The following is a 27,250-nucleotide window of genomic DNA, read 5'->3' as shown; positions in this document are numbered from 1 at the left end:
TGAAAATTACATTCTGCACTTCCGTTTGAAAATGAGTTTAGTTAGGGCCTACGTAGGGTGGCACACGTCACATGAACGGGAGGAATTTAACGAGGAGCGAAAATTGATGACATCCTCAGGAAAATGTGACAAATAATTCAATATGCGGTTATAGTTTTTCATCCAATTTGCTGGTGCTTGCAGAAACACAATGTGAGGGCACAAAATGCTATAAATTCATATCGAAAGCCACGAGCAAACGAGCAGTACCCCTCTTACAGCCACAGAGAGGAGTAAGGGATTTCCCTAACACACAGCCCACAGTGGGGTAAATTCAATTTTCCAACCACACAGTTTGGGGGGTGGGAGGGGGTTGTGCAAAAACCAACCTTCGCAGTGTGATTCATCGTACACGCGGCTGTAAATACGAAAGGAGAGATTTAGTACGAAAAAGACGGTATATGTAGAAGAAAATTCTTCGTAAAGATGCGGGTTTAACTCTTCTTCCTTTCCTTGCTATCCTATACCGTCTCGTTTGGGTCTTGAAGGAGCACAAATGCTACATACATGTGCAAAGTTGATATTACTATAGATTAACCCACTTGTGCATTTACTGAACATTTTTTGTGTGCTTCTCTCTCTCTCTCTCTCTGTAAATTAAGGATTTCTTTGAGGATGCAACAAGTTTGCCTTGTTGCACTTAAGCAATTTATTTTATAAATACCCTTAAGGAGTATATTATGTTGATTTCAAGCACTACACAGAGATAAATTCCCAAAATGATTTCTTTTCTTAATTAAAAAAATAAATAATGGGGGCTGTGACTACATCTTACGAGCTTGAGAGATGACCTACACCATTGCCAGATGCTAATTACTTTAAAATAAAAAAATTAAACAACTTTAGCCATGTGCAAAAAGTATCGCACTCATCTCATTCTTCATGTTATTTCCCAGAGGACGCAATATACGCAAAAACACTCAAAAGAAAATTATTTTGGTGTGAGTTTTCAATTATTTGAATATATGACGAGGATGAAATTTCATTCTTGAAAATGCTGAATGGTGTCGTTTTTGAGAATTCCCCACAAATAATGCTAATAATCAAATTTATGCACGTGCTGACAAATAAATTTATTTTTCTACATCAACATCATGCAAAAATAAGCGTGATTTTCATGTGAAAAATATCACCAGACGTGTGAAAAAAATTTTTGGGAGAACCAGGGAAAAAGTACTTTTTTAACTCAAAATAATTTAGTCGTGATTGTAAATCAATAGAACTTTGTGACTACGTACAATAAACAATGCATGAAAATACGGAAAAAATTAAAATGATTTAAATTAATTGATCAATCAATAAAATATAATTATCATTAAGTTATTTTTTTAATTCACATTCAGAGAGATATGCTCACAGAGCCACCCCCGCAAATTGCATTGACCTGTTGAAATTTTATAACATTCACAGCGCGAGTTTTGAAAATTGAGTATCAATAATGTTTTTCATGTAAAAAAAATCTTTTATCAATATGACCATGTTACACAAAAATTTAATAGTTCTTCTGCCATTGAGTTTTGAGTGATAAGCAGCAATATGGGTGCTGCACAACACATAGCATGTAAATGACCCCAATTGATTTTTTATCTAACAACCCATTTTAAAAGCCATACATATAATATCATTTTTTATCTCAACGGTGATGGCAAAGAGACGAAAAAAGTGTGTTTATATTGCTCAGTGTAATGGGAAATTGCACTTGAACACACAATATATACCTACATATATAAAATAGAGAGAATTTAGTGTAAAATAAGAGTTTTTGTTTGGTATTATTAAAGTTAAACCTTTTATGTATTTTATACACATATTTGCATGATAGGTACATACATATATGTATGTTTGTATGTGAAAGCAAATTAAAGTGACAAAGAATTATTATTTCATTTATAGATTAATGTGTGGGGACTCTTCCAAATGATGCTATTGGTTATTCCATTGGATGAATCAGCACACTGCGGGGCTCAAGAGATGAATAACAATCAATCATTGATGTGAGACATTTTTCGCTGATCTCCCCCCCTCCCTCCCACGTGATCCATTATCATATTCCATTGGACCAATTTGTGAATGATGTTGAAAAATTCGCGCAATGGACAAGAGTTTTTCCATCAACATCATCTGTGGTGCTTTGCTGCCCCGGCGTTGCTTGCAAATGTCAATGAATTCCCCGCATCCCAGGGTAACGATGAAAAGTGTCACGGAGACAATGTTCAGAGAGAACGTGGCATTTTTTTTTTATGTTGTTGACACTTTAATCTCTTTCAGCGGTCCAACTTTAGTTTGCCACCTCTTTTTTTCTCATCAATACCCGCAATATAAACAATGAAATACAAAATCGTCAATGAGTCATGAGGTATTTTATACAATACCACGAGAGAAAGAGAGATGCTCATATATAAATCAAGTAAGAACGCGCGTTTTTAACATTCTAATTAATTAGTATGTTTGTGAGAAAAAACCTGTGCGCTTGTATTTAAATTGGAATAAAATCTGAGAATAAATTCTCTAGAAATAATTACTATTAGCTTATTGAGACCTATATGTACATAATATCGATGCTTTATTGCTAAATCATTATATGTAGGTACTTTTATACATATAATGGCCCCATTTATTGCACTTTAGAAATTCTTTATTGAACTAATTAAAATCCTTTTGTATCAATCACGCTTAGAGTGGACAATTTTTCTTGTGTGTAGTTTAATTACTCGTATATAGTTTGTGAGAAAAGAGTGTGAGAAGTATAACTAAAAGTTTTTGAAGATTTCTTTTCAAGCTCTCTCTCTCTCTCTCTCTCGATTTTCTTGCTTTGTATTTTAGTCTCATACAAACAGGTGAATCACTGTATTTGTAAATGTTTTGAGCAACACTCAAATTAATAAAATTGATTAAAAGTAAATGAGGTAACTATAATATGTTGGTTTAATCTCGGGTTATTTTGTGATGTTTAAATGTAAATTCATTGCGTAATAAAAAGCTTTTTTTTCAAAAATAAATTTAAAGTTTCATGACTTTATAAAGAAAAAAAGAAAAATGCTTTTTACCGTTACTTTTAATTAAGAAAAATTGAGAAAATGAGGTAAAAAAGCTTTAATTTTCATTTCAATCTTTGATTGTATGTTAAAATATTTTTTCTGAGTGTACACACTGTTAGTTATTAATGTTTCATTGAGACTAATGTATACTATACTATACATTGGAGAAGACTTCAACACAAACAATTCTTCGTGTGTAAAAATTTTTTAATATAAAAGACGCTGAGCAGTGGAAGTGGAGGTCAGTACGGAGCCACATTTGCCGATTGTTGGTGAGAAAGATCAAAAGTGAGTTATTGACTGCCATCAGTACATTATTGAGTGAACATGAAGAGCCATCAGACTATAGTGTGGTCGTGCCTTTTAATTGCTGCAACAAGTGCATCATCTGTTGCTCGGCACCCCGATGCACCTTCCGCTGTGCAAGAGGTAAGTTTGGCAGTGTCTCTATTGTGCAGAATTTCTCTCATTTTGTGGCATATTTTTACCTCTCTACGTGGTGCCTAATGTTGTGGAATTTACCAAAAAATATTTTAATGGTTTTTATCAAAAATATTTTGCCGGATTCTTTGAGTTGCTTATGTGAGTTTTTCGTATTTTTAAATACAACAGGTTCATCCACTCTTGCGCATTAGGAGACAGTCTACCGGAACGGGAGGGCTATGTGTTCCCGAGGGAGGCTACGTGAGTGTCCATTGATTAATTTTTACCTCGCGTGATTAATTTTTCTGACTAACCAGGTGATAAAATGTTTAATTTAGTGCACAAAACAATTCCACTGCTGCTCTGGGATTTGCCAGACATTCTCCTACAAATGCGTCCCTCGTCATTCACAAGGGGCACAAATTGATCTCGTATCGATGATCATTGAGTCCACATCCGGTGCATTTGGCGGTCTTGAAAATCGTTTTGGAGAAAATAACACAGCTCCAGTTTGTGCCAAGGATGGCGAATACGTAAGTCCCGGCATTTTATATAGCTTTGTGTGAAAATTATAAATTTATTTAAAATGTTTTTCTCTTTGTTCCCAAATGCAGTGCCAAATGAGCGCACAGTGTTGCTCTCGCAGATGCCTCAGCTACTCCTACAAGTGTGTTCCTGATCACTCTCTCGTCCCTCCAGATGGATCATCCAATTCCCCAGTTGCTAGTATTCCACAGAATGTCATTACAATTGAGGAGCTCATTAGCAATCGTTTTGGTGAACCTAGTGCCACAGCAAATGCCAGTGGGGGCTCGTGTCTTTCCAATGGTGTTGCATGCTCAGACTCCAATAAATGCTGTTCAAAGTTTTGTGCTCAGGCAACGTTGAATTCCCGCGTATGCATCCCAAGGAGCAATGAAGTTCGTCCTCAAGGCCCCCAAACGCAACCACCGTCTACAGCACTGGTGCCACAGTCCCCACAGAATCCTCCAGTTGACTATGCATCTTCCGAAGAATCATCCAATCCAACAGGATGTGAGCCAATTGGCAGAAAGGTAAATTTTTAACAAGTTAAACCAGATTCTGCATAAAATTCTCGTTTTCCCATCCATTCTAAATCATCTTTTTTTTTCCTTTCTTAGTGCTACATCCACGAAGAATGCTGCAGCCGGCGCTGTCATGGGTTTTTACACCAGTGCGTCACATAAGATTCAACTTGCTTCATAAAACCCACACACACCTCTAAAAGGAAAACATTTATCATGAACAAGTTTCTCTCTCGTGCACGTTTTATAGATGCCGAGAAGTAAAAACAATACGAATTTTATGCAAAATAATCCCTTTTTAGTATTTAACTGTGTTAAAATGAGACTATTGTCAGTCGCAAAAGAACTTCCTCTGAGTTCTGCGCCTTCTTTTTTTTGGCAATACATTGACAAAATTAAGTCAATCGCAAAAGCAAACCGCGTAGTATGGCAAAAAAAACATATAGCTATGTATGAAAAAAAAAATACATATTCAGCTTTATTCTAAAATGTTGATTAATTCGACGGTCAATTTAGGTGAGGAATCGACATAAATCTCTTCGGGTTATACCTGCTATGTATGCCAAGTTTTTTTTTTAAATAAACACGGAGTTTTTCTTTATTTTTTTATAGACTGCTAAAAATATGTATTATTATATATATTTTACGGTACTTTACCCAAAAGCCCTAAAGCTCAAAGCTGAAAAAAAAGTTTCACAATGAAGTGTGAGAAAACATTAATTAGTTAGATTTTATAATAGAACACTCTTATGTAATCACTGTATGTACAATAAAAACCATATAAATTGGTTCTTACGAGATAACGAGTTTTCTTTCAACAAATACGTCAATTCTCTAACAAAATCCAAATGAGATCAGCAATAAACTGTTAGTGAATGAGGTTCACCTACACCTTCACAGGAAACGCATAAAGTTTTATGATCAAATTATGTCAACAATAAGTTCTTTTGTTGTACCCACAATGTTTGTCTAATGATATGGAACTAAAAAAGCAAACTTTTACATGTTCTATTTGAGAAAAATAAAAAAAACACTTAAAACAACTTAAATTATTCGATAAATGCGATTCATTAACCAACCTGAACTATATATTTTTTGCTGTCTACAACACTCTTAACTGTGTGGATTACCATGGAGGCCAGAGAGGTCAACAAAATGTTTTTTTATTTGAATTTATCGCTCGTGCTTTTTTTGCGGTTTAAATTCTTTTCACAGCACTCTGGTATGTTAAGAATATTAATAAGCCAAAAATAAAAATATTTACTTTCAGCTCCTTTTTCTCTCTCTCTCTCAATTCTCCGCAATTCTTCTTTTTTTTTAATAAACAAAAAAAAAACATTGAGAGATGAAGTGATGGAACAATGAGGGTATTTAAGAAACTTCCTGGAGTAATCATCTCCGTGATTACAAATTCACTTCACACCTCACGCAACAACAATGGGGCAAAACTAACAAGACATTAAATTCTTTGGTGTTGCCCAACAAACAAGAAAGCTCATAATAAATTTAAATGGTGAAGTAATTTGAGGCACTAAAAGAGAAAAAGCTCTCTTATATGTATATTGCGCTGTACAGAGGAAATTAATTTATTTCCATGTCGTTTTTTTGGGGGGTTGGAGGACCGTCGCATCCGCCAGAGATGTAAAAGAAGGGAGAAAAAAAAGGAAGCAGGAGAACCAGCACCGGCAGAGAGGTTTAGCCATGTGGAACTATAAAAGTCACTTAGAATTTCCCACGCGCATCTCCCTCGTGGGAACCATAGGAGACACACCACATTGTAATCAAAAGCTCATGGCTCGAAATATCATGTTAACGCATTAAAATGCTGATGAGGATCCTCACACTTTTGTCCAAAAAGGCACATAGAACATGGATGGGGTGTGAGGGAATTTCTTATGTGGCCCCAAGAACAAACTTCACAAGAAATTCTCCTTCCCAAAAATTCTCCCTTCCTAGGAAACACGTGACGCATTTTTCCTTCTCTCTCTGGTCTTTTTTTTTTGCTGCGAAAGCTACAAATTACGCAAAAAGGGGGAGGCTTCATACTCATAACAACCATACACTTGGTGGGGTTGATGAGAAAATATAATTTAATGATTAGAAGACTTACACGCGGAGTTAGCGTATAAAGTTTAAATTGAAGATGAAGCAACTTTTCAAGCTTTAAATCTTCCTTCTCACTATATGTACTTATTTAGCGATATAATCTTTTAGTGCGTGCAAAAGTTCCTACATGCATCACCTCTACTACAAACTTTCCCTTGCGTCGCGATTATTTTATCCCTTAGGGCTGTAACTTGTGCCACCACCGCATGTATCGTCTGCGATAAACAAATTCGACTTTTTCACACTCCTTATACGAATAAATTTCTCATTCTTGTCATGTAATGGCATATAAGATAGAAGAAGAAGAAAAAATCGCCTCAGATTGTCCTCGTGTCTCCTCATGAAATCCTTGTGTGTTAATACATTATATAGCTTTCGCTTTCGCGCACAATTTTGGTCAAATAGTGATGATGGGAAGTGGCAGGAGAATCGCGTGACTGGATTACAGAATAGTCATTAATACTGCCCGATTTATTGTTCCTCAAAATCATCCCAAAAAAACACACACTCACACATACTTTGGGGAGAAAAAGTAACATTAAAAGTTTCATTAAAAACATATTATCACATTGACTTATTTTCCTTTTGAATCATTTCAATTCAATAAAAAAAGAAATAATCAGGCAATAAATGGGATATTTTTGTTATAAAATTGAATATTTACAGGAGAGAATAATTTTTGAATAATGCTGTGCTATTTACATCGCATAAATATATGTTTTTGCGGTTAATATTGATGACTCCAATTAGGCAAGTACATGTTGGAATGCACAATATTAATTAAAATTAAATATGTGTATAAATAAGTTATATTGGTTCACCATATTAAGATTGGAAATTGTCTGAAAAATCAATTTATTAATCTGCTGTATTTATCATTTAAAAAATTCTGATTTTTTTATGTAGCAAAATAACAAATAAAAATGTCTTCAAAATCTTTATGAAAAGTATTTATTTTATTCCTAAATTAACCCCTTAAGAACCGAAATAATACCTCTAATATTATATATATTATCACGTTCAATTTGCGATTTTTCATTGTAATTTGTATTTTCTTTTGTAGTGGTAGAACATAAGCGCTTCTCCTGATCTTTTCACATGTCAAAATGGGAAAATCTCTTATACTTGAGTGTATCAATCCTCTTTTGTTGCTCACAAAATATGACAAAGAGTCTCATTTTATTTATGATCTCTCACTTATGCTCCATATAAGAGATATTATTGCCCCACACACACCCCTTTTTACAAAAAGGAACATCGATTCATCCTCACCATCCAGCAAACACTACACAAGAGACATTATACGATCACACGCCAAGCTTGATGTTGATGGATTCTGTCATACCACAGAATTGCCCTTAGAGTATCACCCCCACTCAAGGAGGGCGCGTGAACCCTTCAATGTTACACTTCTCTTCGCACAGTGAAGATGTTAAATTATTGTATGAGGAAATACTCGGTGAAAATAAATTGACTCAACTTTTGTGTCTCCCATTCCACCTACATGCTATGCTCAAGCACAATTCAGAGCAAAATGTTCACAAGAGAATACTAGGAAATCTTCATGGGATTTTTATCTGTTAATCTATTACTTATATCACTCTATATCCGCTTTATAATATTTTCTAAAAGTATAAAAGAATTTTCCTGCATAACTATAATATATATTTTTAAAGCTCAGTGTTTTTTTCTTTTAAAAATCCATTAAAGTCTTGTATTTTGTGCTAGAAAATAAGCACATCAGTTGAGGAAGAAACACTTTAACGCAATAGCAGACATTGATTATATTGTATTTGAAGGGGGACGACTGAAAGAAGGCACAAAAAAAAGCCCCTCGAGTGAATTGGAAAATCTCCTTTTGTACACATCTTATGCTCTTTTCTTCCACACAAATCTCAATGTAATTTTGTAAAATCTCTTAATCTAGCAACATGGCCACAAAAGGAAAAAAGTTTAACATCTGAGGAGGGAATGACAAACATTTAAAGGGAAAGAGATGCAATAAAATGCAAAATGATGGTCATTTTCCCATCTCTGTGGGGGTATCCGTACAATACGATATCGAGACGGGATAATTTGTGAGGAAAATTCTCAATCGATGGGAAAAACGTGAATGTAGCACTTTTTCCCACCCATGATGATCTCCTTTCCCATCAATATTCCTTTTCGTTTTTATTGGCATTGTGTGTGAGGAGATTTCACTTAAGATCAAATTGGTGATTCTCTCATACTTCTTACTTGAGGACATGTTAGAAAATCGAATTGTTTCTTGTGTTCAAAATTTCCCTAAAATTAACCGAAATTCTTTCTCAATCGCATGATTAATTCCTTTTCAATTAAATTAACAAAAAATCAGATTTTTGTAATCAAATTCAGTTGTTTTAAATTGTTTAAGGGTGTGGAATTTAATAAAAGACAACTTTAAGACTTTAAGCAAAGGCATATTTTGAAGATTAATCATTAAATCCTTCTCCCAATTGGCTTCTTTGCTGATTCTGTTGAATCTGCACAAAAAAGAGTATATCTTTGATAGCTGAATGGCACGGCAATGATAAAGGGTTTCGTCCAATTTCCCGAGATAAAGTCAAAGGAATTGCCCTATTTAGGGGGATGCGGAGATGATGAAAAAAAAAGTTACACCACTCAGACGACAGTCAACTCCACATGGAATCATCATCTGTAACTCAGAGAAGAAGAAGAAGGAGAGGAAAAAAGAGCCAGGAGATGAAGAAATTCTGATACTTAATGTATCAATAACTGTGTCTTCCTCTTCGACTCGACAAGTTCACCCCTTTGACGAACATCTCTTGTGTTACGTCAAAATATAAGTTTGAGGAAGGAAAAAGGGGTTGAAACCACCCCGCAGCGCCTAACAATGTCGCTCTATTTATAGTTTATATCAACCCACATTGGTCGATCCTCAGAGCTTTCTATCAAATGTTATATGAGTGTGAGTTCTTCGGGATGTCTTTCTCCATGTGGCCTGGAATTGACTTTCGTGTATATAACTACCTCAAAAAACCCACCTCCATCCATACCGAGGACAGCACCACTCACTCACACCATTTATCCGTAAACTATTGTTGAACATTTTCCCCCTGAGACTGTGCCCTTCTATCTTTGCTTCGTATACATATATGTACTACAATACCCAGTTAAATGGAGATACGAAAATGAGAGTGAAAATAACGTAACTGAGAGCTTTTCTTCTCGCCACGCTTTCCTCACGTGTGTGTGATGAGTTTAATGGGGGGTGGATTAAAAAGAAAATAGCAGCCAATAAATTCAAGCTCTTCATTCCCACAGCAATTTCTCTTCTCCTCACCAGTTGTGTAGCAATTTACAGAAAATTATTACGAGTGTGGTAAAAATTTTGAAGTAACTCTGTTCTTTTTTTTTACATCTCCTTCCCTTGGAGCTTGTTCCATTCGCAAGCTTTCTTGTCTCGGATAAATTGCAATTCAAGTTATTTCCTTGATATTTCCTCACGCGCTCGTCTCCCGAAGATGGGGCGAGGATTTACAACAGAAAAGAAAAGTCTCATATCTACCAAGTAACTTTTTTTCCATGCCTTGTGCATTCCCTTTTTCCCTCGAGAGTGTGAAAAAGTCATGAAGAAATATATTACCTATTTCTTGATAAATGAGAAAATTACTCCCTTAGCAGTTGGAGAGAAATGAGGGGTTATAAGATAATTTGTTTGAAGGAGCAATTGTGAAATATCAAGGGAAGAAAGTATGAACCAAAGAAGATAAATTTTTAATAAAAACTATCATGAATTTTCATAAAAAGAGAAACAGGAAAATTTCTTATTTTCCTGGCAAGAGAGAAAGTGTTAAAGGATGGAAAAGATGCAGAAATTTCGGTTAAATTAAATTTAAAATAAAAGAATCGCAAAGTTTTGCCCATTCTTTTATGCTTTTTAAGTTATTGAAGAATTTATCAAGCCTGTTCATTTTTTTTTCTTTACATTTTTACTCTGAATATATATGGCGTCTTTCCTGCATGTATATAGCTCAAATAACTCACAGGCATATGGATCCATCAAAAACAGAGAAGAAATAATGCTTTGAGTGAGAGTTGAAAAGCAAACTGTGTGGTTATTGAGGGTGAGGAAGCATCAATCTTATTAGTTAAATAAATCGTAAAAATTTGACATGGGCACCATAATTCCTTTTACAAGGATAAAGAAGACTTTTTACCACTGCTGCATACCCTCTTTTTTCCACGCAGGATTTTCTTAAGTGTGTTATGTACATAAAAGATGAATTTAAGACTAAATATGTACTATACATATCACATTTTATAATCTCATCATATTTCCATATTGGAAGATTTAATTTAGGGGAAAACTCTCCTTATTGAATTCTTACAGATTCTTAATATTATGTATAATCTTATAGGTAACCTATAACTGTTATTTAAGCATATTCATTTTTTTAGTTAAGCTGCTCACCGTAGGGAGGTAGGGGGTTGTTCCAATCAAGTGCTTCAAATCTTTATCCCCTCCATCAATTCTTCGTGTAAAGAATATTAAAGTAAAATCGAAAAAAACACCTAAATTGGAATATATTGTGGTTTGGTGGCAAATAAAGTTCTATAATGCATATATATGTATTTATGTAACTCGATTTTCGGACATTTCTTTCATGTGTATACCTTCGACGTTTTTTATCCTAAACAACAAAAATATCTGTCTTTTCCCACGAGAAAAAAAGAAGAGTCCTGTTGTCGAGTGATAGACGAACAAACTTTTAGTGGGTGATTCTCGCCAGAGGACAAGACTTTCCTTTTCTCTCCCCCCTCGGAAGGAGCACACAAAAAAATGGTATTCACCCAATTTGTCTGTGACATTTTAGGTCAATTTGCCAATTCAACCACACAGAGTGTTATTAATCCTCTCGCATGCGAACCATATTCTCTTCTTATCCATACCTGGTGCGTCCTTTCGTCTTTGACGTAGAAACCACAATATTGAGTGTTGGAGCTATTTAAAAATCAATTTATATTTATACATTGGGATTTAGGTTTACATACAGTCTCTGTCTAAGCTCTCCTTCATACGAGATTGAGCTTAAGGTTTGAGAATATTATGTGCGGTGTGGAGGGATAGAGAAAGCATGTGATGTGAAAGCTCTCGCAAAGGGACACATACGCTTCTTGTCAAACGCATACATATTATATAGAAAGTTTTACTTCTCTACATATATCTGTAATCTCTTCCATGAAGATACTGATGGATGACTATTTCGAGCTTTTGGCTATTGAAAATTCATGCTGTGAGAAAATTACTTCAAAAGTATTATGTAGGTAGGTATATAGAAAATTTATAGATGTATCACTTGATAAATTAAGTTTTTTTTTCTACATACAAAATTGCTATTAGTATTATCGTTAGTGTTGTTTTATATCTCATGGATACAGTGAGCTTTTATTAAAATTAGTAAAATTATAATCATGGAAAAAACATTGAAATGAGTTTCCCGATTTTAATTTTAATGAGCTCTTTTTTACATTATCAAAATGAAGAGGATAACTCCAAACTATAAGTTCTCAAAATTAAAAAAAAAATACATTCTAGATATGAATAGTTTTATGCTTTTAGCAGGGAATGGAATGGAGAAAATAAATAAAAAATTCCAGGAAAATATACATACAAAAAAATTATATATTGTAGTGCACACAAGAGTAATTTGCTCACTTTTCTCATCGTCATGTTAATTTGCATAACATAAAAATAACGCATAGAAACTGGCAATGCTTAAAGTTACTTCCACTTAATTTCCGTCACTGTATGCGAGGTTAGTTTTGTGTGTTGTATATGCGGTGCTAGATCCTCAGGGAATGGGTATATCTGTACGAGAAATCTGGCTACGGCATGGCGAAGATGGGAAGGGGGACACAATGAATAAGTGAGTGGCAATGTAATTTATACTATGAGACGAAAACATTGCAAACATTGCTTTCAACATGCATTTCGTCTTAGCACCCACCCCCTCTATTGCATAGTTGTTGAATTTTGCACAAAATTGCACGAAAAAATTGCATTTTCATTATACATATACCATCATGCGGCACATAGGTAGCAACACTCTGTTTTTTTCGATAAAATTGCTATAATTTAAAAACTTATTTCACTCACAGTTATCATGCATAAAAAAACTTTTTGCTAACTTTAATTCACAAGCATTATTATGAGAATAGAATTAAATTTAATTTGTAAAAGGTTTGTCGAATTTTTTGAAAGGTTTACAAGTGATTTGTACATTTTTATATTAGACAAACCTTTGATAAATCTTTGTGTGCATGTAGCGTTAAATACAATTTTTCAAGCAGAGATGTGAACTGGGCACTTGCAAAGCTTTCAAGAAATTTGACAAACCTATTACAAATTAATTTTTTTTCTGTGAGTTCCTATTTGTTCATTTTTTTAGTAAAAAATCAGCTCTGTTTGCTTCACTGATCAAAAGGAACAATTATTAAATTTTCCATCTCCATTTTCTTCTTTTTGAAGATGGAGGGCTTATCTATTCCTAATTTGTATTACGCAATTTCTTATTATTGATTGGAGAAAATATTCATGTAAATCATACTTTAAGCAGGACAGTGAGTGAGTGAGAAAAAACTAAAGAGATTAGAAGCTTAGGATCATCGTAGATTTAGGAAATATTTTAAGGCAGTTTCTCTGTATTTTTTTTTAAGAACTTTATTGGTGACAATTTTTCACAATAAACGTCGTTAGATGATTGCTGTATGCTACTCTTTTCTGAGGGCGTAGAAATCAGAGGGTATTTCTCTACAAATGACACTTTATGCTATATGTAGTACAGAACGAGCATCCCCGGAAGTTTGTCAAGTGGAAAGGGACGTGTGAAGAATGGTGGAAAAAATCCAATTTTCACATAAAATTCATTGGAGAACTTCAACATCAAGGAATCGATTTTTGATTAGAAACATTCTCCAGGAGTGGTGTGTACAACATTTCAAAATTAAATACCACCAAGACCACGAAACGGAAGTAATCATCTCTTACTTTCAATCATTATAGAAGAAGAAGGAAGACGCGCACATAGGAGAATTTCCATTTGAACGTGTCTTTCGCTCTTCTTCATTTCCATTTAATATTTTATAATACAACACCACCACCCAACAATATTGGCAATCAGAATCCCAATCCGAAGGTACTTTCCTTGTGCTGCCACGGTACATCACATTAACTTTTTCCACCACGCCAACCCAGTAAAGTGGGCTGTGGAGTCCACAAATACTCCAGGGTGTGGAGTGCGTCCACTGTAGCTGCACAGTGGACGTATTTCCTGCAGTAACTCCACAGTGGGTGCACAGTATATCCACAGTAGTCTTATTTCCAAAGTCCACCGTGAATACAGAATGCGGAACTACAAATACATCACCGTGGATCCAGATCCTGGATTCAAAAGTGCACATCCTAGAACCACTGTAACTCCACAGTCTGACTAGGGTCTGCACTTATTTTTAACATTTTTCCCTAAAAATTATGGGTGTCCGTGGGAAAAGTTTTGAAATCTTCCCGGAAACATTACTTCCTCCACTTTTTAATGCCAAAGTGGCCAAGAGACATCAGATCTGATCATCTCCTGGCCATTCTGGGTATCCGTGGGAATTTTTGAAAAATCTTTCCGGAAACATTGCTTCCTCCACTTTTTAATGCCAAAGTGGCCAAGAGATTGCAGATCTGATCACAGAACTTTCATCTCCTGGCCATTCTGGGTATCCGTGGGAATTTTTGAAAAATCTTTCCGGAAACATTGCTTCCTCCACTTTTTAATGTCAAAGTGGCCAAGAGACTTCAGATCTGATCACAGAACTGTCATCTCCTGGCCATTCTGGGTATCCGTGGGAATTTTTGAAAAATCTTTCCGGAAACATTGCATCCTCCACTTTTTAATGCCAAAGTGGCCAAGAGATTGCAGATCTGATCACAGAACTTTCATCTCCTGGCCATTCTGGGTATCCGTGGGAATTTTTGAAAAATCTTTCCGGAAACATTGCTTCCTCCACTTTTTAATGTCAAAGTGGCCAAGAGACTTCAGATCTGATCACAGAACTGTCATCTCCTGGCCATTCTGGGTATCCGTGGGAATTTTTGAAAAATCTTTCCGGAAACATTGCATCCTCCACTTTTTAATGCCAAAGTGGCCAAGAGATTGCAGATCTGATCACAGAACTTTCATCTCCTGGCCATTCTGGGTATCCGTGGGAATTTTTGAAAAAATCTTTCCGGGAACATTACTTCCTCCACTTTTTAATGCCAAAGTGGTCAAGAGATTTCAGATCTGGTCACAGAACTTTCATCTCTTGGCCACTTTGGGTATCCCTCGGAAATTTTTTTAGTGTTTCCGCCAAATATCTGCGCGGCGCTAGTGTTTGTGCAAAAAAATGCAAAAATGGTGGAACGCGCTGACGCTGTGATGGAAATTCTCAATTTTTGGTGGAAAAAAGCATTGTAAGTATGTTTTTCTTCTATTATCTTGTCTATAAAACGTGATAGAATGATTGCGTGGTGGAGGATAAACTAGTATCCAAGGTATTTTCATGAAAATCCTAATATTTTTTCTCATATTTTTAGGTTATGTTTTTTTTCTTCTTCCCGAGCGTTCTGGACTTTAAAACAACACCAAAGTACTCCGGAAAGTACTAAATATCATGTAAGTTTTACAAAGCAACCTTTGCCTAAATTTTTAAGCTTTTCATTGCATTATTTTTAAACAAATAATTAGTTTTTTAATGAAAAATTCGATTTTTTCTATTTTTGGGTGATGTCTTTTAATTCCCGGACTATGTAGATTACCAGCGTAATGCCGTACATGAATAACAATCCGGCAGCCAGACAGCGGCATCAGCTGCGCGCAATCACCATTGACTTCTTCCGGAAGCTGAAGAGTATGGTATGCAGACGTACAAAGTGATGAAAGCAAAGCCCGAACATGCAGCCCTCGTGGACTTTATGCTCTGGCTGGGGGAGCAGATGGCACGCAATCTCGGTTCCAAGGGCATCATTATGCTCTAACATGAGCAATGAAAATTTGTGCCCTACGTCTTCATGGAAGCGCTCAAGAAGTAAGTTGCCTCAATATATTTTTTGTAGCAACTTGAAGTTCCCGGAACGTTATGATGTGTGCCTGGAAAGTACCATAAGTGCCTGAAAGTTCAGCAGGGGGACTGCCAATTGCATCAGAGTGTTTCTAAGCGTTCTTGGGAACCTCCTTTTCAACATCCGACTGATCCTTGATTTCATTTAGGGGCCAAAATAATAAATTTAGGAAGTCCTCTTTGCAATTTCGTGAAGCATTTTTATAGACTCAGATTTTGACTCAAAGATGACACCAAGGATCAGTCGGGTGATGAAAAGGAAGTTCGTAAGATCCCTTAAAAACCTCCTGATGCAATTGGTATTCCTCCTGCTGAACTTCCAGGCATTTATGGTACTTTCCGGGCACACATCATAACGTTCCGGGAAAGAAAAGTGTACAAACTCCAAGTTGCTATTTTTTATTCATTCTTTTTTCCTTCTTTGTTCCGGAAGACAAAATCAGAGGGCGTAATATGTAACTTTCCGAGTGCTGGGTGGCTCATAAGAAATGTAGTACAGCCACCCACCACTCGGATAGTTCCATAATACGCCCTTAGTTTGTGGGGATTTGAAAACAATTGTTGAGAAAAAGGCATTGAAAACGCGAAAAGGGAACGGTTTCTGCGAGGGTTTCTGTGGGGAGAATAATGTTAAATAAAGGTCAGAAGATTCATTTTTGTGATCTCTTTGAAGGTGTAGTTAATTGGAATTTACAATTGGGACACTTTGGGGCTTCCAGGAGCGAACAATTGGTTCAATTTGATTTAATTTTGTCGATTTTTCTACGATATTTTTTTTCCTGGTTCAAGTAATATTTTTCAGTGTTCTATTAAATTATTTTTTTTAATGGTTTTGGATTTTTTTTTATAAATCTTTAGATGATTCGCGCTTCTTGATGAATTGATACCAAAGAATTAGAAAATCTAAAAATTTAGCTGTTTTATTTCTTTTTTTTTCTTCAATTTTTTTTTTTAATTCTTTGTGTTATTTTTAAGAAGGATTAAAATTTCGTAGAATTATAAAGAATTCTTTTTTTTAATTAAATTCCTTTTTGTTTGATTTTTGAAAGGCTATTTTACTCAAAAACAAGAAAAAATTAAGACGTTTTTAAGAACTTTGAATTTGTTTTGTGAATTCTTTTTTTTTCTTAATTTTTTTATTAACTTCAAATAATTTGAGAAAATTTTATAGAACTCTTGATCTTTTACAGAACTTCAGTTTATTTTTTTAAATTGTTGAGAAATTTTTAATATGTAAAAAGTTATTTGCATTAAAAAATATTTTAGGATTCATAATATTTTTTAAACGTTAGAATTTAAAACAGTTCAAAAGTTTTTTTTTATTATTTTTTGTTTAAAAAAAATACTTAAAAGGCTTTAAGGATTCGAAGATCTTATCTTTAGCGGAACACTGAGAATTTTAAGATTTAAAGGATTTAGATTTTATGTACATAAGTAGATATTGATTAAATCATCAAAGCTATAGGATTATTGTAAATCTCTAAACAATATATCTTAAGTACTCTTAAGATTCATACGATTAATATTCACGCAAATTCATAATTCTTAACCCTTTCATTGCAAAACTAATTTAACAAAATCTTGTAGAAAAGGAAAAGTTCTGAACTTTATAGAATTTTTTTCTTTAATTTTCCTTCAAATTTCTTATTTTTTTAATTTTTTCAATTCTTTCATTCAAGGCACGACATTCTCCCAAGCTTCAAAACCTCCGTTGTCGGCTTCACAAATGTCTACCCACTGGCTGAGAATTAACGTGAGGTGACTTTGAAATATTTCATCTTGAGGAACTCAGAAGGTCATCTTGAAATGCGATGAAGATGATAGGAATAAGTTTGAGGGTAGTGCCAAGATACGCTCAAACATTGTCTATTATGTCGAAGATTTTGGTAAATAAACCATCTCCAGCTACTGTTGAGGTAAAGAAGGAAGATGTTAAATCTGCTGCAGCGTAGCAACCGGAAGCAGATGTTTAGGAGAATGGTGTACAAAAGCAGAACGTTCAAAAGCAAAAGCCAGAGCTACAGAAGCAGCTAGTTGAGGAAGGAGAAGAGCGTAATAAGGTGAAGGAAGCTGCTCAGGAGGTTGTTGAAATGCTCTATGTACCTGAGATGCAGAGAGAAAAAGCCAAACTGGCTGTTATGTCAGTTTTGAAGGAACAGAGAAGGAGCGAACAGTTGTCTTCCATCGTGTTATCACGGGCATGGCGACGACAATTGAGAAGAACTTCCAGGAATTGGGTGAGCAGCAAACATTCTGGACAGGCAGAATTCTCTAAGAATTGTTGTCGATTACTTCAGGACTATTCTCTATACCATCGTGAGGAGTGTCATCTTTCAACGTTTCTTGGCGGAACAGGGCTTCGACATGACAAAGTTGCAGGACATCTGGGGGAAGGACAAACACGATGGTATCAAAGTGGCCATTGCGGGGCTACGGGAACTCAAGGAGGATGACAAGAAGGACCTAATGGATCTCCTTGATTGTCATTTTGATCCGGAAAAGCAGCAAGAGGCGCTTTCAGAAGAGACAAACGTCGTGAAAGGGAAATATTGGAAAAGGAAATAATCAACAGAGAAACAATCAGCAGCATCACAATGGTGAAAACCATCAGGATAACAACAAGAACATGGCAACAATTATCAGGGTGGTCGCACCAGGGTAAAAAAATTATTTAACTTGTAGAAAAAAAAAGATCTCTGGGTATTTTAAAGGAAACAGAAAAGAATCTTTTCAAAATATTTAATTAATTAATTTCTTAAAAATAGGATCGTTTTCTTTAAAGAATTTTTAAATTAAAAATGATTCTTTTTCTCCTTAAGAACTTTTGAGTATTTTGAAGGAGAAAGAATTCTTGAATTAATTTGTTAAGAAAGATCTTTTTCTTCTTAAGAACTTTTGGGTTATTTGAAGGTCATAAAATTCTTGAATTAATTTGTTAAGAAAGATCTTTTTCTTCTTAAGAACTTTTGAGTATTTTGAAGGAGAAAGAATTCTTGAATTAATTTGTTAAGAAAGATCTTTTTCTTCTTAAGAACTTTTGGGTTATTTGAAGGTCATAAAATTCTTGAATTAATTTGTGAAGAAAGATCTTTTTCTTCTTAAGAACTTTTGAGTATTTTGAAGGAGATAAAATTCATGAATTAATTTGTTTAGAACGATCTTTTTCTTCTTAAGAACTTTTGGGTTATTTGAAGGTCATAAAATTCTTGAATTAATTTGTTAAGAAAGATCTTTTTCTTCTTAAGAACTTTTGAGTATTTTGAAGGAGAAAGAATTCTTGAATTAATTTGTTAAGAAAGATCTTTTTCTTCTTAAGAACTTTTGGGTTATTTGAAGGTCATAAAATTCTTGAATTAATTTGTGAAGAAAGATCTTTTTCTTCTTAAGAACTTTTGAGTATTTTGAAGGAGATAAAATTCTTGAATTAATTTGTTTAGAACGATCTTTTTCTTCTTAAGAACTTTTGGGTTATTTGAAGGTCATAAAATTCTTGAATTAATTTGTTAAGAAAGATCTTTTTTCTTTTAAAAAATTCTTGAATTAAAAATGATTCATTTTCTTCTTAAGAACTTTTGAGTATTTTGAAAGAGAAGGAATTCTTGAATTAATTTGTTAAGAAAGATCTTCTTTTCTTAAGAACTTTTGAGTATTTTGAAGGAGATAAAATTATTGAATTAATTTGTTAAGAAAGATCTTTTTCCTTTTAAAAAATTTTTGTATTATAAATGATTCTTTTTCTTAAGAACTTTTGAATATTTTAAAGGAGATAAAATTCTTGAATAATTTGTTAGGAAAGATCTTTTTATTCTAAAGAACTTTAGAGTATTTTGAAAGAGAAAGAATTCTTGAATTAATTTGTAAGGAAAGATCTTTTTCCTTTTAAAAAATTCTTGAACTAAAAATGATTCATTTTCTTCTTAAGAACTTTTGAGTATTTTGAAAGAGAAGGAATTCTTGAATTAATTTGTTAAGAAAGATCTTCTTTTCTTAAGAACTTTTGAGTATTTTGAAGGAGATAAAATTATTGAATTAATTTGTTAAGAAAGATCTTTTTCCTTTTAAAAAATTTTTGTATTATAAATGATTCTTTTTCTTAAGAACTTTTGAATATTTTAAAGGAGATAAAATTCTTGAATAATTTGTTAGGAAAGATCTTTTTATTCTAAAGAACTTTTGAGTATTTTGAAAGAGAAAGAATTCTTGAATTAATTTGTTAAGAAAGATCTTTTTCCTTTTAAAAAATTCTTGAACTAAAAATGATTCATTTTCTTCTTAAGAACTTTTGAGTATTTTGAAAGAGAAGGAATTCTTGAATTAATTTGTTAAGAAAAATCTTTTTCCTTTGAAAGAATTCTTGTATTATAAATGATTCTTTTTCTTCTTAAGAACTTTTGAGTATTTTGAAAGAGAAGGAATTCATGAATTAATTTGTTAACACATCCTGGACGGCTTGACGCACATCGGCGTCCACTGACAGTTCTCAATTCTGTACGCTGTAACAATTTGCCACTCTTTTTGCGTTTGACATTTACCCGGTAGGAAAACTTCTCCAACATTTTTTCAGCCAATTTTGATTGCTGACTCGTAAGGTGTTCATATATGATTAATAAATCTATTATTTATTAAATTTATGAAATGATTTGAAATCAGCATTTTAAAGATTTCAAATTAGTTGTGACAAGAAAAAGGAATTATCTAGAATATTCTAGATAATGATAATTCTGGATATTGTTATCCTATGAAGGAAATAGAAATAACAGACTAAGTATTTAGAATATTCTAGATTTTTTTTAAATCACACTGTCACAGAGTAGATATTAGCTAAATACATGTATTATGAAGTTTTCAGAATTTTTAGAATAAAAAAGTCAACCTGCTTGTTGACGTTATCATCAGGTGATTTAGGTTATATATTTTACGAAAAGAAAATTTTCCTCTTACATAACCTCAATTTAATTTTTGTGATAAAAAAAAATGCTTCATAATGTTTAATAGCAAAAAGGAAACTCGTCTGAGAGATTTTCACTGAAATTATCCCATAAATCTGACTTTTTTCCACATGAATATAAAAGTGCGGTTATGTTGGCATGAGAAAAAATGCCAAATATGTCCAAAGATTTTTGAAAACTAAATTGTGTTTTCTTTGCGATAATTTTATATTAAAAAAAATTTGTGTTACACATAACTGAATATTGTGTCAAATAAATATTTTCTAATAACGTGCGAAGAACATAAGAACACCATGGTCCCACCGGGTAACATTTCTGGACGCCAGTGACTAATTGTTACATGTCGTGTAAAAAACCTTTGGGAAGTATTTTACCCGTCGTCAGTGTGTTAAGAAAGATCTTCTTTTCTTAAGAACTTTTGAGTATTTTGAAAGAGAAAGAATTCTTGAATTAATTTGTGAAGAAAGATCTTTTTCCTTTTAAAGAATTTTTGTATTATAAATGATTCTTTTTCTTAAGAACTTTTGAGTATTTTGAAGGAGATAAAATTCTTGAATAATTTGTGAAGAAAGATCTTTTTATTCTAAAGAACTTTTGAGTATTTTGAAAGAGAAAGAATTCTTGAATTAATTTGTGAAGAAAGATCTTTTTCCTTTTAAAAAATTTTTGTATTTTAAATGATTCTTTTTCTTAAGAACTTTTGAATATTTTAAAGGAGATAAAATTCTTGAATTAATTTGTGAAGAAAGATCTTTTTATTCTAAAGAACTTTTGAGTATTTTGAAAGAGAAAGAATTCTTGAATTAATTTGTGAAGAAAGATCTTTTTCCTTTTAAAGAATTTTTGTATTATAAATGATTCTTTTTCTTAAGAACTTTTGAATATTTTAAAGGAGATAAAATTCTTGAATTAATTTGTGAAGGAAGATCTTTTTATTCTAAAGAACTTTTGAGTATTTTGAAAGAGAAAGAATTCTTGAATTAATTTGTGAAGAAAGATCTTTTTCCTTTTAAAGAATTTTTGTATTATAAATGATTCTTTTTCTTAAGAACTTTTGAATATTTTAAAGGAGATAAAATTCTTGAATTAATTTGTGAAGAAAGATCTTTTTATTCTAAAGAACTTTTGAGTATTTTGAAAGAGAAAGAATTCTTGAATTAATTTGTGAAGAAAGATCTTTTTCCTTTTAAAAAATTCTTGAACTAAAAATGATTCATTTTCTTCTTAAGAACTTTTGAGTATTTTGAAAGAGAAGGAATTCTTGAATTAATTTGTTAAGAAAAATCTTTTTCCTTTGAAAGAATTCTTGTATTATAAATGATTCTTTTTCTTCTTAAGAACTTTTGAGTATTTTGAAAGAGAAGGAATTCTTGAATTAATTTGTTAAGAAAGATCTTCTTTTCTTAAGAACTTTTGAGTATTTTGAAAGAGAAAGAATTCTTGAATTAATTTGTGAAGAAAGATCTTTTTCCTTTTAAAGAATTTTTGTATTATAAATGATTCTTTTTCTTAAGAACTTTTGAGTATTTTGAAGGAGATAAAATTCATGAATAATTTGTGAAGAAAGATCTTTTTATTCTAAAGAACTTTTGAGTATTTTGAAAGAGAAAGAATTCTTGAATTAATTTGTGAAGAAAGATCTTTTTCCTTTTAAAAAATTTTTGTATTTTAAATGATTCTTTTTCTTAAGAACTTTTGAATATTTTAAAGGAGATAAAATTCTTGAATTAATTTGTGAAGAAAGATCTTTTTATTCTAAAGAACTTTTGAGTATTTTGAAAGAGAAAGAATTCTTGAATTAATTTGTGAAGAAAGATCTTTTTCCTTTTAAAAAATTTTTGTATTTTAAATGATTCTTTTTCTTAAGAACTTTTGAATATTTTAAAGGAGATAAAATTCTTGAATTAATTTGTGAAGAAAGATCTTTTTATTCTAAAGAACTTTTGAGTATTTTGAAAGAGAAAGAATTCTTGAATTAATTTGTGAAGAAAGATCTTTTTCCTTTTAAAGAATTTTTGTATTATAAATGATTCTTTTTCTTAAGAACTTTTGAATATTTTAAAGGAGATAAAATTCTTGAATTAATTTGTGAAGAAAGATCTTTTTCCTTTTAAAGAATTTTTGTATTATAAATGATTCTTTTTCTTAAGAACTTTTGAATATTTTAAAGGAGATAAAATTCTTGAATAATTTGTTAGGAAAGATCTTTTTATTCTAAAGAACTTTTGAGTATTTTGAAAGAGAAAGAATTCTTGAATTAATTTGTGAAGAAAGATCTTTTTCCTTTTAAAGAATTTTTGTATTATAAATGATTCTTTTTCTTAAGAACTTTTGAATATTTTAAAGGAGATAAAATTCTTGAATAATTTGTTAGGAAAGATCTTTTTATTCTAAAGAACTTTTGAGTATTTTGAAAGAGAAAGAATTCTTGAATTAATTTGTGAAGAAAGATCTTTTTCCTTTTAAAAAATTCTTGAACTAAAAATGATTCATTTTCTTCTTAAGAACTTTTGAGTATTTTGAAAGAGAAGGAATTCTTGAATTAATTTGTTAAGAAAAATCTTTTTCCTTTGAAAGAATTCTTGTATTATAAATGATTCTTTTTCTTCTTAAGAACTTTTGAGTATTTTGAAAGAGAAGGAATTCTTGAATTAATTTGTTAAGAAAGATCTTCTTTTCTTAAGAACTTTTGAGTATTTTGAAAGAGAAAGAATTCTTGAATTAATTTGTGAAGAAAGATCTTTTTCCTTTTAAAGAATTTTTGTATTATAAATGATTCTTTTTCTTAAGAACTTTTGAGTATTTTGAAGGAGATAAAATTCATGAATAATTTGTGAAGAAAGATCTTTTTATTCTAAAGAACTTTTGAGTATTTTGAAAGAGAAAGAATTCTTGAATTAATTTGTGAAGAAAGATCTTTTTCCTTTTAAAAAATTTTTGTATTTTAAATGATTCTTTTTCTTAAGAACTTTTGAATATTTTAAAGGAGATAAAATTCTTGAATTAATTTGTGAAGAAAGATCTTTTTATTCTAAAGAACTTTTGAGTATTTTGAAAGAGAAAGAATTCTTGAATTAATTTGTGAAGAAAGATCTTTTTCCTTTTAAAAAATTTTTGTATTTTAAATGATTCTTTTTCTTAAGAACTTTTGAATATTTTAAAGGAGATAAAATTCTTGAATTAATTTGTGAAGAAAGATCTTTTTATTCTAAAGAACTTTTGAGTATTTTGAAAGAGAAAGAATTCTTGAATTAATTTGTGAAGAAAGATCTTTTTCCTTTTAAAGAATTTTTGTATTATAAATGATTCTTTTTCTTAAGAACTTTTGAATATTTTAAAGGAGATAAAATTCTTGAATTAATTTGTGAAGAAAGATCTTTTTCCTTTTAAAGAATTTTTGTATTATAAATGATTCTTTTTCTTAAGAACTTTTGAATATTTTAAAGGAGATAAAATTCTTGAATAATTTGTTAGGAAAGATCTTTTTATTCTAAAGAACTTTTGAGTATTTTGAAAGAGAAAGAATTCTTGAATTAATTTGTGAAGAAAGATCTTTTTCCTTTTAAAGAATTTTTGTATTATAAATGATTCTTTTTCTTAAGAACTTTTGAATATTTTAAAGGAGATAAAATTCTTGAATAATTTGTTAGGAAAGATCTTTTTATTCTAAAGAACTTTTGAGTATTTTGAAAGAGAAAGAATTCTTGAATTAATTTGTGAAGAAAGATTATTTTTCTTTTAAAGAATTCTTGAATTAAAAATAATTCGTTTTCTTTTTAAGAACTTTTTAGTATTTTGAAAGAGAAGGAATTCTTGAATTAATTTGTTAAGAAAAATCTTTTTCCTTTGAAAGAATTCTTGTATTATAAATGATTCTCTTTCTTAAGAACTTTTTGGTTATTTGAAGGAGATAAAATTCTTGAATTAATTCGTTAGGAAAGATCTTTTTATTCTAAAGAACTTTTGAGTATTTTGAAAGAGAAAGAATTCTTGAATTAATATGTGAAGAAAGATCATTTTTCCTTTAAAGAATTCTTGAATTAAAAATAATTCGTTTTCTTTTTAAGAACTTTTGAGTATCTTCACACTGAAAGAAAAGAATTCTTGAGCTAATTTGTTGAGAAAGATATATATTTTTTTCTCTTTAAATAATTCTTGAATTAAAAATGATTCTTTTTTTTAAGAACTTTCTTGAATTAAAAATGATTTTTTTTTCAGTGTAGAAAATTTTAAAGTATCTTGAAGAAGAAAAGAATCCTTAAAGAATATTTAATTAATTGGCTAAGAAAAAAAAAGATTTTTTTTATTTAAAATTAATTCTGCAATAAAAATAATTTTTTTCAGTGTAAAGAATTTAAAAGCATATTGAAGAAGAAAAGAATCCTTAGAGAATATTTAATTAATTTGCTAAGAAAAAAAAAGGTTTTTTTTATTTAAAATTAATTCTTTAATAAAAAAAATGAATTTTTTCAATATAAAGAATTTTTGGTATGTTTCCTGTGATAAAATTTTAGTGATGTACTTATTGTAATAAAAAGATTAATTAAATAATTGTAAATTTGAAGAATTTAATGTTGAAAATATATATGACATGTATTTTTAGGTACAAATGTATGTAAATTATTAATAAAAATGAATAATATTAATAAATTGATTTTTATGAATTTCTAAGTCTTTTATTTTTTTTACTAAATACTTATTTAGCATTTTTAAGTATATTTATAATTAAAAAAGTATGCAAAATGCAAGAAAACCCAAAAAAAAATTTCTCCAGGATCTGGGTCCACGGTGGTGCATTTGTAGTTCCGCATTGTGGATCCACTGTGGACCTAGATGTTTTACTGGGAATTTCTTCAATGTAATTAACAACTTTCCCATAATTTACTTAATTTAATAAAAAATTATAATTTCCACTTAATATCCGCAAATTCATTTAAAATGTTGCAAACTTTTAATCAATCTCCTTCTGTTTTATTTTCTGTTATTACCTACTTATAGTTTAAGTAGATCAAACAAATCAATTTTTATTACTTATCTTCTAAAGATTGATTGTAACACAATTTCTTTACGAGAAAAATAAGAGATTTATATTACCTACTAAAGCATATATTAAAAAAAACGTAGAGTACATTTCCAATTCAATTATATACCTACATTATCAAAAAAACGTAAAGGTATTCGAATAAAAGAATATCACTATGGTAGATGAAGAAGACAGCAAAATGTAATGGAATTATTTAAATTCATTTGCAAATCCACTGATGAATAATTAATTTATTTTAAAAAGTCGTATTGAAAGTTTGTCTTTTACCTTTTCTCAGTGGGAAATTTCCTTTCATATAACCCCCTCCCCCGGTCACCCCCTCACAGTCTCTGAAACGGATCAAAAGTGCCACTCTGTTGGTTGATTTCTGATTAAATCCCCACAAAGTTTTTGTGTATTTGGGAGAGAAAATGCTCTTAAAGGTGAGTAGTTTGAATATTAAGGGATCAAGAATTCACCCTGAATATTTTCACTATATATGTATGTACAAGTGGATGCCATTGAGAAATTCCCACCAACATTTTTAGGTGAGAAACCAACTATGGGCATAACCCATCTCTACACCTCTATTTCTTTGGGTCCAATGGTGTGAGAACCATGACAATTTCTCGTTTGTTTCTGTGCTGGGCCAAAGATAAACTATATGCTGGATAGACTGGATAGATAAATTCAAATATTCAACATATTACCTTCCCCTAAAAGCAAAGTCAGGGAAATTTATATGTAAATTATTAATTTCTAAAGTAGTAGTTTCCATGAAGCAATATTAGTGCAGATCCATTGCAATACAATCAATATTAATCAACCATTTTGTATAAAAAGATAAAACAAAAAAGTGATAGAAAGTTTCATGCGAGCTCTAAGCTAGAGCGTTGTAACGGTTAAGATAGAGCAGAACTTCAATTTATTAAATCCCACAATTTGGTGGATTTTTGCGATACGACATGCTTCTAATTCAATTTAACTCAAACGTAGAGAACAGGATAGGGCTATTTAAGTCACTTTTCATGAAATCATTTCTTTATTGCCTCTCTGGGGGGTAAATTTCTTGGAAATTTCCTGCTCTAGCAGAACTTTCTTCAAGACCAATTAACTCTATCACGACGGGAAAGACGTTATTTGACTTTAACGTAAATTTTAAATAATTTTAACTAATTTTCTAGCTATAGAAATGTTAAATAATTTCTATATGAAACCAAAGAACATTTACAGTGTGATACTCCTGACAATAAATTTTGTTCTTGTGATTTCATGCAAAATGTGCTGAGGTTGACTATCATTCTCTTCCTTCATGTGAAAGTTATGGGAATATGCAGAAGACACCATTTAAATTGTTCTGTAGGTATATTTATCAAAAGCAATCTTGTGGTTGATGTATTTATGTGCAACGACATTACCTTTGTCGTATGTAATTTTACATGATGTAGAAGTTATAACACCACACACCTATTGATAAAACCACCTCACTTCGAG

The 27,250-nt window shown here is 31.6% G+C and overlaps 2 protein-coding genes and 1 long non-coding RNA gene across 4 annotated transcripts in view; 2 read left to right on the top strand and 1 right to left on the bottom strand.

Annotated features, from left to right (window-relative positions):
- LOC129787735 (muscarinic acetylcholine receptor M1) overlaps positions 1 to 27,250 on the bottom strand; it is a 64,938-nt gene that overhangs the window by 36,217 nt on the left and 1,471 nt on the right. The window lies entirely within an intron of this gene.
- LOC129787736 (uncharacterized) lies at positions 3,251 to 5,344 on the top strand. The gene is made up of 5 exons (XM_055823486.1): positions 3,251 to 3,506; positions 3,690 to 3,761; positions 3,839 to 4,033; positions 4,115 to 4,555; positions 4,643 to 5,344. The coding sequence occupies exons 1-5, from the start codon at positions 3,405 to 3,407 to the stop codon at positions 4,706 to 4,708; spliced, it is 876 nt and encodes a 291-aa protein (XP_055679461.1). The 5' UTR covers positions 3,251 to 3,404; the 3' UTR covers positions 4,709 to 5,344.
- Positions 13,894 to 20,179, top strand: LOC129787738 (uncharacterized). Its single transcript, XR_008750257.1, has 4 exons — positions 13,894 to 15,137; positions 15,261 to 15,339; positions 15,478 to 15,751; positions 17,464 to 20,179. It is a non-coding gene; the product is annotated as an uncharacterized LOC129787738 (long non-coding RNA).

Source organism: Lutzomyia longipalpis, chromosome 1, assembly GCF_024334085.1.
Source record: "Lutzomyia longipalpis isolate SR_M1_2022 chromosome 1, ASM2433408v1".
NCBI lineage: Eukaryota > Metazoa > Arthropoda > Insecta > Diptera > Psychodidae > Lutzomyia > Lutzomyia longipalpis.
The sequence above is the reverse complement of the archived record's forward strand: the minus strand, read 5'-3'. Positions and strand labels throughout refer to the sequence as shown.